Source organism: Pleurodeles waltl, chromosome 1_1 (assembly GCF_031143425.1).
Source record: "Pleurodeles waltl isolate 20211129_DDA chromosome 1_1, aPleWal1.hap1.20221129, whole genome shotgun sequence".
Lineage (NCBI taxonomy): Eukaryota > Metazoa > Chordata > Amphibia > Caudata > Salamandridae > Pleurodeles > Pleurodeles waltl.
Window position 1 is genome coordinate 306,409,865 of NC_090436.1, and position 19,333 is coordinate 306,429,197.

Genomic DNA, 19,333 nt, shown 5'->3' on the forward strand with positions numbered 1-19,333 from the left:
AGGTAAGCACCTATCAGGAGGGGTCTCTGACGTCACCTGCTGGCACTGGCCACTCAGATGCTTCCAGAGTGCCCCACCACCTTGGAATCCAAGATGGCAAAACCCAGGGACGCTCTGGAGGATCTCTGGGCACCACCCCTGGGGTGGTGATGGACAGGGGAATGGTCACTCCCCTTTCCTTTGTCCAGTTAGTTGCCAGAGCAGGGACTGGGGGTCCCTGAACCAGTGTAGACTGGTTTATGCAAGGAGGGCACCATCTATGCCTTTCAGAGCATTTCCAGAGGCTCTTGGAGGCTACCCCTCCCATGCCTGTAACACCTATTTTCAAAGGGAGAGTACGTAACACCCCTTTCCTAAAGGAAAAGTATTGTTCTGCCTTCCTGGGGTTGAGTTGCTCAAGCCCCTGGAGGGCAGAAGCCTGTCTGTTAAGTGGAAGCAGCTGGGGCTGAAGTGAAAACCTCAGAAGGCTGGTATGGCAGCAGTACTAGGGGTCCACTGTGGAACCCCCAGAGTGCATGGGATCGTGCAACCAATACTGGAATCCGTATTGGGGTACGATTCCTAATTTTTTGACACCTTACTTGGCAATATTCAGAGTTAACTTTGTGAAGCTGTGCATAGGTATGGACCTATGTACAGTGCACACTTGATATGGCATCCCCGCACTCACGAAGTCTTGGAAAATGGGCCTGGACGACGTGGGCATACTGCTGCTAGTGCTGGGGTGCCTGCACCCAGCCTTCAGGGTTGGAAGACCTGATAAATAGGTGACTTAATATTTTCCTGGTGCAATGAAAATGGCTGTGAAATAGTGCGTGCACTATTTCACAGATGCTGCAGTGGCAGTCCTGAGGAAGCCTTTGTATGGACCCCTTATTGGGGGGGGGGGGGGGCAAAAGAAATGCCCTGGGTACTTATGTACCATATACTAGGTACTTATAAGGGGGGTCCAGTATGCCAATTGGGAGTGAAATACTGAGTCACTAGGATGTAGTGGCAAATTTAGAAACGGAGAAAGCATGAGCACTTTGAGTTCTGATTAGCAGGACTGCAGTGACAATTTAGAAAACAATGAAACACACTGACAAGCAGTGTACAGTCATAATGCCAAAAAACACTAATCAAATTCAGATAACAGGAGGGGTGAAGACGAATGGTTTTGTGGTGACCCTGCAGAGATGGCCAAGTCCAATAAAGACTATTTTTGTTTTTAAGTTCTAATACATTGGGTTTTACCATTTGTCTTTTCTGATGCTCAAATGATAACCAAAGTTTTAGTCTTGGCCTTCCCGATGGGTGTCTCCTTTCCAGGTTATGCACAGTTCGAGTTTGTGTTGAGCAGTTTTTATACCTGGGCTGACAGCACAGCTGTCTGCAAGGCACGTTTAACTCACAGATGTATTGTATGTTGAATGCAGTTTTTTATTTTATTTTTTCCTCTGCTGCAAGATTTTTGAAAGATCTGAACCCGATCTAAAAATGGAAGCTACTCCTATTTTGCCAATGTGTTTTGTTGTTTAAATGAAACTTTAGAATTTTAAGGAAGCCTCAGTCTCTCCCTCTCTTAGTACCCACGAATATCTTTTCCCAATTTTTGGGGAACTTAGGTGTTTTTTTCCCCCCAAGGTTTTTGTCCTTTGTGGCGTTGCTGAGCAAATTTGTGAACTCCCACAATGTCACCTCTTAGAGCATGGTAGGAATTTCAAAGATAAGGACTCTGAAGAAAGATAGATTATCCACTAGAAAGAGCATTACCGAAGGCAGGTAATTTGAAATCTTAAGGAATACACTTGCATCTGATCATTCAGATTTTCCTTCAGTACTCACAGCACATCAAATTTAAGAAAATGAAAAATTTAATATTTACCAAATTTTTTTTTTGTAGCTCATGGATTTTTCTTATATTCTGATTTTCTCTAGACATTTGAAGAAGCAAATCTTCCTGAAACACTGAACAGAAACATTTCTAAAGCTGGATATGTGAAACTTACTCCAGTTCAGAAATACAGTATTCCAATTGTGCTAGCCAAACGTGATTTAATGGCTTGTGCGCAGACCGGTTCTGGGAAAACAGTAAGTAATTGCTGATTATCTGTTTGGCAGTCAAGTGATATCTCATAGTTTGTTATATTCAGATAAAGTTTTAACAATGTATAAAATTTCCTTTCCTTAACAACCACTGTACAAGATGCGATCTTAAGATTTTTGCAGCATGTCAATCTTTAGTGTATCCTAAATCACAGCTTTGCTAAGTAGAAGAGTTCTACAGATTTAATGTAAGAAGGTTGACCTAGTTTTCTTCCATGGCCATTTAATGATGTGTAAGAAAAAGCCACAGTTGGCATTGTTACCCCGTAACTTTTTGCCTTTTGTTGTGGCCAGCTTTGATTGAAAGTGTGCTGGGATCCTGCTAACCAGGCCCCAGCACCAGTGTTCTTTCCCTAAAACAGTACCTTTGTCTCCACAATTGGCACAGCCCTGGCACACAGATAAGTCCCTTGTAAATGGTACCCCTGGAACAAAGGGCCCTGTGGTCAGGGAAGGTCTCTAAGGGCTGCAGCATATATTATGCCACTCTGGGGACCCTTCCCTCAGCACATGCACACTGCCTCACAGCTTGTGTGCGCTGGTGGGGAGAAAATGACTAAGTCGACATGGCACTCCCCTCAGGGTGTCATTCCCACTGCCTGTGGCATAGGCCTTATAGCCCTAAGGCATGGTGCACTATAGCACAAGTGAGGGCATAGCTGCAAGAGCACTATGCCCCTACAGTGTCTAAGCCATTGTAAGTGCAGGGTAACCATAAAGAGTATATGGTCCGGGAGTTTGCCAAACACAAACTCCACTAATCCATAATGACTACACTGAATACTGGGAAGTTTGGTATCAACCTTCTCAGCACAATAAATCCACACTGATGCCAGTGTGGGATTTATTGAGAAATGCACACAGAGGGCATCTTTTGGCGGCAAGTCCCTGAGGGTGAAAGGATTATCGGGCGGTGTAGGAGGCTGGCCTGGTTTGTAGTGAGTACCAAGGGGTACTTACACTCTGCACCAGGTCCAGGTATCCCTTATTAGTGTAGAAGAGGTGTCTAGCAGCTTAGGCTGATAGAAAAGGGTAGCTTAGCAGAGCAGCTTAGGCTGAACTAGGAGACGTGTAAAGCTCCTACTATAGCACTGGTGTCATATGCACAATATCATAAGAAAACACAATACACAGATATACTAAAAATAAAGGTACTTTATGTTCGATGGCATCTGTCGCTGTAGATACGCATGTTTTGCAATAGCTCGCCATCTGGTGTTGGGCCGGAGTGTTACAAGTTGTTTTTCTTCGAAGAAGTCTTTCGAGTCACGGGACCGAGTGACTCCTCCTTTTGTGTCCATTGCGCATGGGCGTCGACTATATCCTCGATTGTTTTTTTTCCGCCATCGGGTTCGGACGTGTTCCTGTCGCTCCGAGTTTCGGAACGGAAAGATAGCTAAATTCGGAAGATTTTCGTCGGTATTGTTGCGTTCGGGATCGGCGTAGTTAGATTCAACACCGCATCGAAGATCGAAGAGCTCCGGTGCCCTTCGGGGTAGTTTTTCGATCCCCCGTCGGGGCCTAGTCGGCCCGACCGCGTGCTGAAGAACGACGATGGAACGGACCCCGTTCCGTTTCTGTCCTAAATGCCACAACAAGTACCCCTATACAGACCAACACTTGGTCTGTAACCTGTGCCTGTCACCTGAGCACAGTGAAGACACCTGCGAGGCCTGTCGTGCGTTCCGGTCCCGAAAAACACTCCGAGACCGTCAAGCCAGAAGACTTCAAATGGCGTCCGCGCCGACAGCCCACCGAGAGTTCGAGGAACAAGAAGAGGAAGGTACCTTCTCGATCCACGAATCGGACTCCGAGGAATTCGATGACCCACAAACCGTGAGTAAGACGTCGAAAACAACACATAAGAAGATTGACAAGGCCCAGGGGACGCCACTGCCACCAGGCCATGGCTCGACCCATAAATTCGGTGACCGACCGTCGGCACCGAAAAAGGCCCAAACAGTGCCGAGACAGTCCGACTCCGGTCGAGACACCGGTACGCAGCCTTCTCGGGACCGAGAAAGTGCTGGAGACAAGCATCGACACCGAGATAGCGGTGTAGACACGCCTCGACGCCGAGACAGCGGCACCGACGAAGATCGACGCCGAGAGGTTTCGGCCCCGAAAAAAAGAAAAGTCAGCTCGGAGCCGAAAAAAGATGCAGACAGGGTTTCGGCGCCAAAACAACCTGCAACCGACCCAGTTTCAGGCTCTTATACAGAGGAGCATTCACTAACCTCCCAAATGCGAAAGCATAGGTTCGAGGAAGAGCTGCAATCTGCCGATGTAGACCATACGCAAAAGCGTATCTTCATACAGGAGGGAACAGGGAAAATAAGCACCCTTCCCCCTATTAGAAGAAAGAGAAGACTGGAGTTCCAAACTGAACAAACACCACAAACAAAGGTGGTGAAAAAGGTTACTCCACCACCCTCTCCTCCACCTGTAATTCACGTCTCACCAGCACAAACTCCATCACATTCCCCAGCTCACACCACCATGAGCCAGGGTGACCAGGATCAGGACGCATGGGACTTATACGACGCCCCAGTGTCGGATAACAGCCCGGAGGCATACCCTACAAAGCCATCTCCACCAGAAGACAGCACTGCGTATTCTCAAGTGGTGGCTAGAGCAGCACAATTTCACAATGTAAGCCTCCACTCAGAACAGGTCGAGGATGACTTTTTATTCAACACCCTCTCCTCCACCCACAGCTCCTACCAAAGCCTGCCTATGCTCCCTGGTATGCTCCGGCACGCAAAATAAATTTTTAAGGAGCCGGTCAAAAGTAGGGCAATCACACCAAGAGTGGAAAAAAAGTATAAGGCGCCCCCTACAGACCCTGTTTTCATCACTGCACAGCTGCCACCAGATTCCGTCGTTGTAGGAGCAGCTAGGAAAAGGGCCAACTCCCACACATCTGGGAATGCACCACCCCCGGATAAAGAAAGCCGCAAGTTCGATGCAGCTGGAAAGAGAGTCGCAGCACAAGCTGCAAACCAGTGGCGCATCGCCAACTCTCAAGCACTACTTGCGCGCTATGACAGAGCCCATTGGGATGAGATGCAACACCTCATTGAACATCTACCCAAAGACCTACAAAAAAGGGCAAAGCAAGTGGTTGAGGAAGGTCAAAACATTTCAAACAACCAGATACGCTCCTCCATGGACGCAGCAGACACAGCTGCAAGGACAATTAATACATCCGTGACCATCAGAAGGCATGCATGGCTACGAACGTCTGGGTTTAAACCAGAGATACAGCAGGCAGTTCTCAATATGCCTTTCAATGAAAAAGAACTGTTCGGTCCAGAAGTGGACACAGCGATAGAAAAACTTAAAAAGGACACGGACACTGCTAAAGCAATGGGCGCACTCTACTCCCCGCAGAGCAGAGGAAACTACGGCACCTTCCGCAAGACACCCTTTAGAGGGGGGTTTCGGGGTCAGGCCACACAAGCCAGCACCTCACAGGCAACACCGTCCAGTTACCAGGGACAGTACAGGGGAGGCTTTCGGGGCCAATACAGAGGAGGGCAATTCCCTAGGAATAGGGGAAAATTTCACAGCCCCAAAACCCCTGCAACTAAGCAGTGACTCACATGTCACTCATCCTCTCCACACAACACCAGTGGGGGGAAGAATAGGTCATTATTACAAAGCATGGCAGGAAATCACTACAGACACTTGGGTTCTAGCAATTATCCAACATGGTTATTGCATAGAATTTCTACAATTCCCTCCAAACATACCACCAATAGCACAAAATTTATCACAACATCATTCCGAGCTCCTGGAGACAGAAGTTCAAGCACTATTGCAAAAGAATGCAATCGAATTAGTACCAAACACACAAATAAACACAGGAGTTTATTCACTGTACTTCTTAATACCAAAGAAGGACAAAACGCTAAGACCAATCCTAGACCTCAGGATAGTAAACACATACATCAAATCAGACCACTTTCACATGGTCACACTACAAGAAGTGCTACCATTGCTCAAACTACACGACTACATGACAACCTTAGACCTCAAAGACGCGTATTTCCATATACCAATACATCCATCGCACAGGAAATACCTAAGGTTTGTATTCAAAGGAATACATTACCAATTCAAAGTATTGCCTTTCGGTTTAACAACAGCACCAAGAGTCTTTACAAAATGTCTAGCAGTAGTCGCTGCACACATCAGAAGGCAGCAAATACATGTATTCCCGTATCTAGACGACTGGCTAATCAAGACCCATTCGTTATCAAAGTGCTCACACCACACAAATCAAATCATACAAACCCTCTACAGACTGGGGTTCACCGTCAACTTCGCAAAATCCAACATCCTGCCGTGCAAAATACAACAGTACCTAGGAGCCATAATAAACACAACAAAAGGAGTAGCCACTCCAAGTCCACAAAGAATTCAAAACTTCAACAACATCATACAACGCATGTATCCAACACAAAAGATACAAGCAAAGATGATATTACAACTCCTAGGCATGATGTCTTCATGCATAGCCATTGTCCCAAACGCAAGACTGCACATGAGGCCCTTACAACAGTGCCTAGCATCACAATGGTCACAAGCACAGGGTCACCTTCTAGATCTGGTGTTAATAGACCGCCAAACTTACCTCTCGCTTCTATGGTGGGACAATATAAATTTAAACAAAGGGCGGCCTTTCCAAGACCCAGTGCCACAATACGTAATAACAACAGATGCTTCCATGACAGGGTGGGGAGCACACCTCGATCAACACAGCATACAAGGACAATGGAACGTACATCAAACAAAACTGCATATAAATCACCTAGAACTGCTAGCAGTTTTTCAAGCACTAAAGGCTTTCCAACCAATAATAGTTCACAAATACATTCTCGTCAAAACAGACAACATGACAACAATGTATTATCTAAACAAGCAAGGGGGGACACACTCAACACAGTTGAGCCGGTTGGCACAAAAGATATGGCATTGGGCAATTCACAACCAAATTTGCCTAATAGCACAGTTTATCCCAGGGATTCAGAATCAACTCGCAGACAATCTCTCTCGAGATCACCAACAGGTCCACGAATGGGAAATTCACCCCCAAACTCTGAACACTTACTTCAAGATCTGGGGAACACCTCAGATAGACTTGTTTGCGACAAAAGAGAACGCAAAATGCCAAAACTTCGCATCCAGATACCCACACAGGCAGTCCCAGGGCAATGCCCTATGGATGAACTGGTCAGGGATATTTGCCTACGCTTTTCCTCCTCTCCCTCTCCTTCCTTATCTGGTAAACAAACTCAGTCAAAACAAACTCAAACTCATATTAATAGCACCAACTTGGGCAAGGCAACCCTGGTACACAACGCTGCTAGACCTATCAGTAGTACCACACATCAAACTGCCCAACAGACCGGATCTGTTAACTCAACACAACCAACAGATCAGGCACCCAGATCCAGCATCGCTGAATCTAGCAATCTGGCTCCTGAAATCCTAGAATTGGGACACTTACAACTTACACAAGAGTGTATGGAAGTCATAAAGCAAGCCAGAAGGCCATCCACCAGGCACTGCTATGCCAGTAAATGGAAGAGGTTTGTTTGCTACTGCCATATTAATCAAATCCAACCATTACACGCAACTCCAAAAGATGTAGTGGGTTACTTGCTTCACTTACAAAAATCTAACCTAGCTTTCTCTTCCATTAAAATACACCTTGCAGCAATATCTGCATACCTGCAGACTACCTATTCAACTTCCCTTTATAGGATACCAGTCATTAAAGCATTCATGGAGGGCCTTAAAAGAATTATTCCACCAAGAACACCACCTGTTCCTTCATGGAACCTAAATGTTGTCCTAACTAGACTTATGGGTCCACCTTTCGAACCCATGCACTCCTGCGAAATACAGTTCCTAACCTGGAAGGTTGCATTCCTCATCGCCATTACTTCCCTAAGAAGAGTAAGCGAGATTCAGGCGTTTACAATACAAGAACCTTTTATACAACTACACAAGAATAAGGTCGTCCTGAGGACTAATCCTAAATTTTTACCAAAGGTTATTTCACCGTTCCATCTAAATCAAACAGTGGAACTTCCAGTGTTCTTCCCACAGCCAGATTCCGTAGCTGAGAGGGCACTACATACATTAGATGTCAAAAGAGCATTAATGTATTACATTGACAGAACTAAAAACATCAGAAAGACTAAACAACTATTTATTGCATTCCAAAAACCTCATGCAGGAAACCCAATATCAAAACAAGGTATAGCCAGATGGATAGTTAAATGCATCCAAATCTGCTACCTTAAAGCTAAACGACAGCTGCCCATTACACCAAGGGCACACTCAACCAGAAAGAAAGGTGCTACCATGGCCTTTCTAGGAAACATCCCAATGCAAGAAATATGTAAGGCAGCCACATGGTCTACGCCTCACACATTCACCAAGCACTACTGTGTAGACGTGTTATCCGCACAACAAGCCACAGTAGGGCAAGCCGTATTAAGAACATTGTTTCAGACTACTTCCACTCCTACAGGCTGAGCCACCGCTTTTGGGGAGATAACTGCTTACTAGTCTATGCAAAACATGCATATCTACAGCGACAGATGCCATCGAACTGAAAATGTCACTTACCCAGTGTACATCTGTTCGTGGCATCAGTCGCTGTAGATTTGCATGTGCCCACCCGCCTCCCCGGGAGCCTGTAGCAGTTCGGAAGTTACCTTCAACTATTTGTATATATATCATTTCAACCTTATATAGGTACATACTTAGTCACTCCATTGCATGGGCACTATTACTACAATACAACTCCTACCTCACCCTCTGACGGGGAAAAACAATCGAGGATAGAGTCGACGCCCATGCGCAATGGACACAAAAGGAGGAGTCACTCGGTCCCGTGACTCGAAAGACTTCTTCGAAGAAAAACAACTTGTAACACTCCGGCCCAACACCAGATGGCGAGCTATTGCAAAACATGCAAATCTACAGCGACTGATGCCACGAACAGATGTACACTGGGTAAGTGACATTTTCATTTTATGACAATATGCCAAAAGTATCTCAGTGAGTACCCTCAGTATGAGGATAGCAAACATACACAAGATATATGTACACAGTACCAAAATTATGCAGTAATAGCAATAGAAAGCAATGCAAGCAATGTACAGTCACAATAGATTGCAATGAGAGCACATAGGTATAGGGGCAACACAAACCATATACTCCAAAAGTGGAATGCGAACCACAAATGGACCCCAAACCTATGTGAGCTTGTAGAGGGTCGGTGGGACTGTAAGAAAACAGTGAGGGTTAGAAAAATAGCCCACCCCAAGACCCTGAAAAGTAGGTGTAAAGTGCACCTAAGTTCCCCAGAGAGCACAGAAGTCGTGATAGGAGAATTCTGCAAGGAAGACCAACACCAGCTATGTAACAACAATGGATTTGCGGACGAGAGTACCTGTGAAACAAGGGGACCAGGTCCAAGAGTCGCGACAAAGTCGAGATTGGGCAGATGCCCAGGAAATGCCAGCTGAGGGTGCAAAGAAGCTGCCACTGGATGGTAGAAGCTGTGGATTCTGCAAGAACGAAGAGGACTAGGAACTTCCCCTTTGGAGGATGGATGTCCCACGTCGTGAAGAAGCTTGCAGAGGTGTTCCCACGCAGAAAGACCGCAAACAAGCCTTGCTAGCTGCAAGGGTCACGGTTAGGATTTTTGAATGCTGCTGTGGCCCAGGAGGGATCAGGATGTCGCTAATTGCGTGAGGAGACAGAGGGGGCGCCCAGCAAGACAAGGAGCCCTCTCAGAAGCAGGCAGAAGATGTGCCGGAACAGGCACTACGAAGAAGAGTGAACCGGAGCTCACCCGAAGTCACAAAAGAAGGTCCCACGACGTCGGAGGACTACTCAGGAGGTTGTGCACTGCAGGTTAGAGTGTCGGGGACCCAGGCTTGGCTGTGCATGAAGGAAATCCTGGAAGAGTGCACAGGAGCCGGAGCAGCTGCAAATCACGCGGTACCCAACAATGCAGTCTAGCATGGTGAGGCAAGGACTTACCTCCACCAAACTTGGACTGAAGAGTCACTGGACTGTGGGAGTCACTTGGACAGAGTTGCTGAGTTCCAGGGACCACGCTCGTCGTGCTGAGAGGGGACCCAGAGGACCGGTGATGCAGTCTCTTGGTGCCTGCGGTTGCAGGGGGAAGATTCCGTCGACCCACGGGAGATTTCTTCGGAGCTTCTAGTGCAGAGAGGAGGCAGACTACCCCCACAGCATGCACCACCAGGAAAACAGTCGAAGGCGGCCGGATCAGCGATTCAAGGTTGCAGTAGTCGTCTTTGCTACTTTGTTGCGGTTTTGCAGGCGTCCAGAGCAGTCAGCGGTCGATTGCTTGGCAGAAGGTGAAGAGAGAGATGCAGAGGAACTCTGATGAGCTCTTGCATTCGTTATCTCAAGAATTCCCCAAAACAGAGACCCTAAATAGCCAGAAAAGGAGGTGTGGCTACTTAGGAAGGAGGATAGGCTAGCAACACAGGTAAAAGCCTATCAGAAGGAGTCTCTGATGTCACCTGCTGGCACTGGCCACTCAGAGCAGTCCAGTGTGCCAGCAGCACCTCTGTTTCCAAGATGGCAGAGGTCTGGAGCACACTGGAAGAGCTCTGGGCACCTCCCAGGGGAGGTGCAGGTCAAGGGAGTGGTCACTCCCCTTTCCTTTGTCCAGTTTCACGCCAGAGCAGGGCTGGGGGATCCCTGAACCGGTGTAGACTGGCTTATGCAGAGATGGGCACCATCTGTGCCCATCAAAGCATTTCCAGAGGCTGGGGGAGGCTACTCCTTCCCAGCCCTGACACCTTTTTCCAAAGGGAGAGGGTGTAACACCCTCTCTCTGAGGAAGTCCTTGTTCTGCCTTCCTGGGCCAAGCCTGGCTGGACCCCAGGAGGGCAGAAACCTGTCTGAGGGGTTGGCAGCAGCTGCAGTGAAACCCCGGGAAAGGTAGTTTGGCAGTACCCGGGTCTGTGCTAGAGACTCGGGGGATCATGGAATTGTCTCCCCAATGCCAGAATGGCATTGGGGTGACAATTCCATGATCTTAGACACGTTACATGCCCATGTTTGGAGTTACCATTGTGACGCTGTACATAGGTAGTGACCTATGTCCAGTGCACGTGTGTAATGGTGTCCCCGCACTCACAAAGTCCGGGGAATTTGCCCTGAACGATGTGGGGGTACTTTGGTTAGTGCCAGGGTGCCCACACACTAAGTAACTTAGCACCCCACCTTTACCAGGTAAAGGTTAGACATATAGGTGACTTATAAGTTACTTAAGTGCAGTGGTAAATGGCTGTGAAATAACGTGGACGTTATTTCACTCCGGCTGCAGTGGCAGGCCTGTGTAAGAATTGCCAGAGCTCCCTATGGGTGGCAAAAGACATGCTGTAGCCCATAGGGATCTCCTGGAACCCCAACACCCTGGGTACCTCAGTACCATATACTAGGGAATTATAAGGGTGTTCCAGTATGCCAATGTGAATTGGTGAAATTGGTCACTAGCCTGTTAGTGACAATTTGGAAAGCAAAGAGAGAGCATAACCACTGAGGTTCTGGTTAGCAGAGCCTCAGTGAGACAGTTAGTCATCACACAGGGAACACATACAGGGCACACATATGAGCATTGGGGCCCTGGATGGCAGGGTCCCAGTGACACATACAACTAAAACAACATATATACAGTGAAATATGGGGGTAACATGCCAGGCAAGATGGTACTTTCCTACAGGTGGTGTGATTGAAATTGTGGCTTTTGCTATCATAGATGTCAGTCCACACATCTGGACATGGTATTGTAGGCCTCTGTTAACAAGGTTGCTAACAGATGCCCAAAGAGCTTGTAGAAAGCAGATGTTAAGCAGTCACTCCCAGGTGCCTTCCCCATGTGCGTAGATGTTTAACTGGAGGGCCTCAGCCATAGGTGTGGGTTAGTCTGTGGCCTCTTGGTCAACCTGGGAGAGGTGCACTAAGGCTAGGGACTGGACATAGGAGTCTTGAGATTCTCTGTTTGGTTAGCTCTATATAGAGCACTGTATGAGTCATGGAAAGATTCATTTTTCTTTTTGTCGGAGGTTTGTAGATTCTCGGTGCTATTTTTAATCTCCCAAATATAGCCCTTTCATATCTGGGCTCACAGCTTTTTGGCTAAGAGGGAGACCACTTTATTAACTCCTTTGTAGAATCAGGTGCCCAAACGTGCCGAAAAGGCAGTTGGCTTGATCATGCTTTAGAATGTGGACTTATCCGGGTATGACTGTGAGGGTCCCCCTTTGTTGTTTGGAGAGGGTGGAATTTCTGGTGCTGTTCAAGGCTTGTGAGGTCTTTCTGAAGTTAAAGCAGTTTGATTTTCCTCATGCGCTTCAGTGGACTGGCTTTTTTAATGAATATATCCCTTGCCACCACCTTCAGAGCATCCCAGACCAATCTGGGGCACACCTGTCCTATATGGTTGAATTGGATGACCTTTCAGAGAGATGTGAGTTTTTGTCAAATCAAGGTCCTTCATTAGGGAGTCATACCGACTTGGGAAGCCCCAGTGCTTTGTTCGGCCTAATCTGGAGAATCCGGACCTGGCCTTTGATGATTAGCTGATATGCTCATCAGGTCTTTAAACGCATTGTACAGCTCTGGTGGGAGTTTCGATTTACTAGGAGGTTGTCAATTACAGGATGGTCGTTTTAAGAGGCTGGCTCAGTTGTACGGTGTACACATATCGGGGAGGCACCCTGTACTGAGTCCAGGCAACCATTAGTAATAGTGTAGGTGGCTCTAGATAACCAGAGCTCTCATAAGGGTAACTGTGGAGAGCAGCTTAGGCTTATCCAGGCGGGTCTAAAGTGGTTGCAGATACCACATAGGTCTGTCAGTGAAGTACACACAGGAAAGAACCGCACAGATGTACAAAACTATGCAATATTTATTATAACACACACACTAGAACTAACTTGGGTATATCTCCTAACTGGAGATATGGCCATACTAAATATAGTTAACAGGTAAGTAAAGGCAAACAATATTAAGGGCCCTATGGGGGTGGCCAAACCATATACTAAAAAAACTTGGAATGGGAAAACCCCACCCAGCCCACAGTACCACCCTGAAGACCATTAGGACTGGGGAGTACTAACACCCCAAGGATAAGTAGGTAGGATTACCTAGGCGCCCGTGTGCAGAGTAGAAATCTCTGGTTAGTGTCCATAAGAAAAAATGGGGAAGTCGCGGTTGGAGGTTTTGTGTTTTAGGACCCTTCCCAGAGGACCCCAAGGAAACCTGTTGGGACAAGGGAGGTTGGATAGTGCCCTCACCCGTGGATACCCAGAAGAGTGGAGTACCTACACCAGGATCCCAGGTGCATAGGGGTGAAGTTGTGTCAGAACCTCCTGCTGAAGTCATTTGGGACCCGTGGACCAGGTTGGTGGAACCCAGGCTTGGATTCCAAAGGAAGAGGACCTAAGGAGAGAGGGGACAGAGTCCAAACCACTCAGTGGGGCTCAGGCAGTGCAGGAGTGAAATGCCCACCCTTCTCCGTGATGCTTCCTGAAGGATGGTGGATGAAGTGCAGCTGTGGAGTCTAGGCGATGCAGGAGCATCCTAGGAGTGGTCCACAAGCTGTCCAATACGAGTTGTCTTATTGCAGAGGGGGTCAGTGGTCAGCAGGACCACCAACAAGTCTTGGCAAATGCAAGAAACATTGTGCAGAGTTTGCAGGATGTTTGGTGATCCGCAAGGTCCAGGTGACCCAACCCTGGAGGCAAGGTCAGGGCCAGCCGACAGTTGAGCCAGCTGGAATCGTTGGAACACCCCCAGCAGGACCCTCTGGCAGCAGGCACAGAGAGTGACATGGAGGCCTCAGCAGCACAGAGATTCTACATACCTCTGTCACATGAGTAGCATGGTGGATGTAGTTTTTGGAGCTGGGGAGTGCTGGAGGCTGGGGCTTCTTGGAGCTAGGAGGTCTTCAGACTAAAGAACCATCAAGCCTTGGCAATAACAAGCAGACATAGTGCACGGGGCTTCCAGTCAAGCAGCTCCAGTGAGGGCCCACAAACTTCCCAGTTGCAAGGAAGATAGGCCAGACTTCTGGTGAGCCACAGAACCACCACATGTGTTGTAGAGCCTTAAAGAGTCCATGGGACAGCAGGATCCACAAGCTGGTCATCATCGTTGAGGTGCTTGCGGATGCAGAGGAGTGTCACCTTCACTCCAAGGGAGATTCTTGACTTCCTAAATTCAGGCTGAGTCCCAGTGACTGTGGAGGATACACGGTCATTGGGTTGCAGAAGTCTTTGCCGAAAGTGGAAACAAAAGTGCAGCAGGAGCCTCTCCTACTGGTTACAAGTTTGCTCTTGATTCCTGAAGTTCATTAGCGGTGTCCATGTTGCAGTAGTGTCTTGCAGAGGAGACTTGAAGACAAATCTAGGGACCCACCCTCAGGGGAGCCCTTAGGTAACCCAGGAAGAAGGTTGAAGACTAATTGCAGTGACCCACCTATCAGGGGGTCGGTACGTCACCCACCTGGACTAACCAGTCAGATACTCCCAGGGGCCTCTGATCATCTTATTTCTTATTATTGCATTCAGGAAAGCAAGAAGGGATCTCCCTTGGAGTGAAGGAGTCACTCCCCTGCATCTGCAGGCACCTCAGCGACGACCGGCTTGTGGATCCTGCTGTCCCACTGACTCTCCAAGGCTCTACAACACAGATGATGATTCTGTCGCTCTCCAGAGGTCTGATCTATCTTCCTTGCAACTAGGAAGTTTGTGGTCCCTCGCTGAAGCTGCTTAGCTTCCCAAGGCTGGTTGGCTCCTCAGTCCGAAAACCTTCTACCATTAAGAAGCCCCAGCCTCTAGCACTCTCCAGCTCCCAGAAAAACATCTTCTCTACAACCGCAGAAACTTGGGCATCCCTCTTTGCTGTGCTGCTCAGGCTGTTAGTGGCCCTGCTGACCACTGATCCCTCTGCATCCAGCGACTGGCATGGAACAGCTTGTGGACAACTCGGGGGAATCCTTCTGTATTGCCTGGACTTTACTGATGTCCTACCTCATCAGCCGTCCTTAAGTAAACATCACGAGAAGGGGGGTTGTTAGCCTCTTGCACTGCCTGGGTGGTCTGGGCACGCCCACACCCCACCTGCCTAGTCCTCTTCTTCTGGAATCTAGACCCGAGTTCCCCTGGTCTAGTCCACTGGTGGCAACAGCAGCTGGACAACCGAGGTCCCTATTGACTTCAGCGGCAGGTTCCAACACAACCTCAACCCCATACAACTGGGCTCCCTGGTGTAGGTACTTCACTGTTCTGGGTATCCACGGGTGAGGGCCCTATCCAACCTCTCTTGTCCCAATGGGTTTCTTCCGGGTCCTCTGGAAAGGGCCCCAAAACGCAAAAACCCCAACCACGACTGCCTGTCTATGGACTGTACCTGAGATCTCTACTTTGCACATGGGCGTATGTGGAATCCTACCAACTTATCTTTGGGATTTTAGTGCTAGCCCAGTCCTAAGAGTCCTTGGATGGTAGTGTGGGTTGGGTGTGGTTTTTGCATTCCATTTGTTTAGTATATGGTTTGGCCCCCGGAAGGGGCCCATTTTATTTTATGCCTTTACTTAAATGTTGCTAAGTATATTTTTGTATGACCACATCTCCAGTTAGGAGATATACCAAAGTTAGTTGTAGAGTGTGTGTTATAATAAATACTGCATATTTTTCTAAAACATGTGCGGTTCTTTACTGCGTCTGCCCCACTGACTTACTTGAGTGGTATTTGCAACTGCTTTACGCCCTCCTAGATAAGTCTTAGCTGCTCTGCTGTCCACAACTACCCTTAAGAGAGCTCTGGTTATCCACAGCCGCCTACAGTATCACTAAGGGTTACCTGGACAGAGTACATTGTGCCTCACCTACAGGTGTACAGCATATACAGAGCCAACCTCCTACACTCATGGTCACTGTTGAAGGACAGACAACAGAGTGAATCTGTCCCTTATCTCCTCTCCAGCAATCCAAAAGATGGCTCAGTAGGGGGAGTGGTCTTTTCACACACCCTCACTGGCCAACAGCAGGCTGACTGTAAGCACGTCTTACAGGAGTATGCTGAACTCTTCCCCTTGAGCCGTGGTCAGACAACCTAGTACACATGTCTGTCAAAAGCAAAATGTCAAAGGCATCAAAGCTGAGGTCGGTAAGATGCTGGAATTGGGAGCCATTCAGCACTCTGAAAGTCCCTGGGCCAGCCCAGTGGTTTTAGTCCCCAAACCTCATCCCCAGGGTGGAAAGAAAGAAATGAGATTTTGTGTGAACTGTGTAACATAAAACAGATGCTCACCCCATTCATAGAGCTGACAGTTTAGGAGCAGCCAAATATCTCTGTACTTTTGATCTCACATCAGGTTACTGGCAGATATGTCTGACCACCTGGAGCAACAGAAAAATCTGCATTTCCTACTCTTGTTGTCCATTTTCAGTTCACCGTTATGCCTTGTGGCCTAAAGAATGCCCCTGCCACCTTCCAATGGTTGGTGAACAACATCCTGGCTGGGTTAGAAGACTTTAGTGCAGCATATCTAGATGATTTTGTGGTTTCTAAATCTACTTGTCAGGATCACCTGATCCATCTGAGGAGTGTCCTTGAGGCTCTGAGAAAGGCAGGCCTCACTATCAAGGTAAGCAAGTACCAGATAGAGCAGGGCCAGGTTGTATACTTGGGCCACCTTGTAGGTGGAGGCCAAGTGCAACCACTGGAAGCCAAGATCCAGTCAGTTCTGGACTGGGTAGCGCCAACAACCTAAACTCAACTCGGGGCATTCCTTGGCTTGACTGGATATTACAGGAGGTTTGTGAAGGGGTATGGTTCCATGGTGGCCCCTCCCACAGAACTGACCTCCAAGAAAAAGCCCAGGAAAGTAAACTGGACAATGAGCTGTCAAAAGGCCTTTGACACCCTGGAAGAAGCAATATGCTCAGCATCTGTTCTCAATGCCCCCAGATTACACCAAGACATTTATAGAGCAGACAGATGCTTCTGAACATGGGATAGGAGCAGTCCTGTTCCAAATCAGTGATGATGGCCATGACCAACCTGTTGCTTTTATTAACTGACGGTTACTCTTCATAGAGCTGCATTGTAGTGCCATTGGGGAGGGAGGGGGGAGGCCTTTGCTGTGGTTTGGTCCCTGAAGAAGTTTAATCCATAGTTGTTTAACTCTCAATTCCTTGGTCAAACTGACAACAGGCCTCTCTGATGTATTTTGCAGATAAAAGGTGAACATCCTAAACTGTTAAGGTGGTCCATCTCCCTACAGGGAATGGACTTCACAGAGGTACAAAGACCTGGGACTGACCTTGCCAATGCAGATGGCCTTTCAAGGTTCTTCCACTTAGAAGATGAAGTCTCAGGGGAATGTTAGTTTCATCGTCTCATGTTTTTTAAAAAATTTTATTTTATTTTTTGGGGTGGGGGTGTTTGTAGGAAAGCACCCTTTTTGACATGGTTAGCCCCTATTGTTTGTTTGGTTTCTGATGTGGCGTTGATGGTTAGTGCACTGGATCCCTGATAACCAAGTCCCCAGTGCCAGCTCTCTTTTCCCAAAATTGCACAGTTGGCACACCCTCTAGCTACCACTCTAAGGGCCAGATGTAGCAAACGTTTTGCGACTCGCAAACAGCAAAATTTGCCGTTTGCGAGTCGCAAAACGCGTATCCCAATGCAGAAATGCATTTTGCGAGTCGTTACCGACTCGCAAAATGCATTTCAGACTCGCAAATAGGAAGGGGTGTTCCCTTCCTATTTGCGAGTCGCATTGGGATGCAATACCATTTGCGACCGCATATGCGGTCGCAAATGGCATCGCAGTTACCATCCACTTCAAGTGGATGGTAACCCAATCGCAAATTGGAAGGGGTCCCCATGGGACCCCTTCCAGTTTGTGACTGGACCCCAAACTAATTTTTCAGGGCAGGGAGTGGTCCCAGGGACCACTCCCTGCCCTGAAAAAAAACGAAACTAAAGGTTTCGTTTTTTTTTTAAGTGCAGCTCGTTTTCCCTTAGGGAAAACGGGCTACACTTCAAAAAAAAAAAACTGCTTTATTTAAAAGCAGGTCGCTAACATGGAGGTCTGCTGACGTCAGCAGGCCTCCATGTTAGCGAGTGCCTATACTCGCAGTGGGGCCGCAATTTGCGACCCACCTCATGAATATTCATGAGGTGGGTCATTGCGACCCCATTGCGAGTTGCAGTCGGTGTCTGAGACACCGTACTGCATAGCAATTTGCGACTTGCAAATTGCGAGTCGCAGGGACTCGCAATTTGCAAGTCGCAAATTGCTTTTTTCCTACATCTGGCCCTAAGTCCCTAGTAAAGGGTACTCCTGGTATCGGGGCATGGGGGTACTAAGGAAAGCTTCTGAGTGCTCCAGCACTAGTTGTACTACCCCAAGCGACTCCTCACCAAAGTCACACAAGTGCTGCTATTGCAGATGCGTGTGTTGGTGTAGGCTAAATTGAAAACATAACCTGTAAAACACCTGTGTGTGCCAGGACCCGTATCCCTTTGTGTGTCAGGTGCAAGTTACCCCTAAAGCTAGGTGCATCCAGGCCAATCTGAGGTCATATATGCATGAGCAGATAAGTCCCTGCTCTGTCTGTCGATTCTGAGACATAGTAAGTGCACACGGAAACCATTTTTGATTCATGTGCTGGACACTAGTTATTACCAGTTCCCCAGCTACATGATGGCTTCTCTGAATCCTAGGATATTTGATATCAAACCTCTCAGAATAATAAACACTCACTGACCCAAGTGATGGGTTCATTAAAAAATGCATACAGAGGGCACTTTAGAGGCGCACCTGAAAACCTACCAGCTACTAGTGCGCTGACTGACTGGTCCTGAGCAGTTGAGCTGCTCCATATGAGTTTGAGTTTGTCTCCACTTACATCCCTCCCCACAAGCACCCCCCCACCCCCTCCCAAAAAAAAAAAAGTGTGTCAGAGCTCTCAAGGGTGTAAGACAAAGGTCTGCTCTTCGCAGGCCTTGCTGCCTTTGTGATACCCCCAGATCTCTCCCAATGGTGAAGATGACCAATCCGTCTGAACAATTTATCCCCCCCACCCCACCCCCCTAGCCACTAGGGTTAAGGTTATGCCCACTTCCGAGCAGAAGTGGTAATAAAAGGGGATAGTCACCC

General features: G+C 47.8%; 1 protein-coding gene across 7 annotated transcripts in view; it reads left to right on the top strand.

Annotated features, from left to right (window-relative positions):
- The window catches only part of DDX4 (DEAD-box helicase 4), a 1,597,047-nt gene that overhangs the window by 1,097,496 nt on the left and 480,218 nt on the right, over positions 1 to 19,333 (top strand). For all 7 annotated transcript variants that reach the window (XM_069222170.1, XM_069222215.1, XM_069222206.1 and 4 more), the window contains one exon: positions 1,921 to 2,073. In XM_069222170.1, the coding sequence (XP_069078271.1) occupies positions 1,921 to 2,073 (153 nt within the window). The remainder of the gene's footprint in view (positions 1 to 1,920; positions 2,074 to 19,333) is intronic.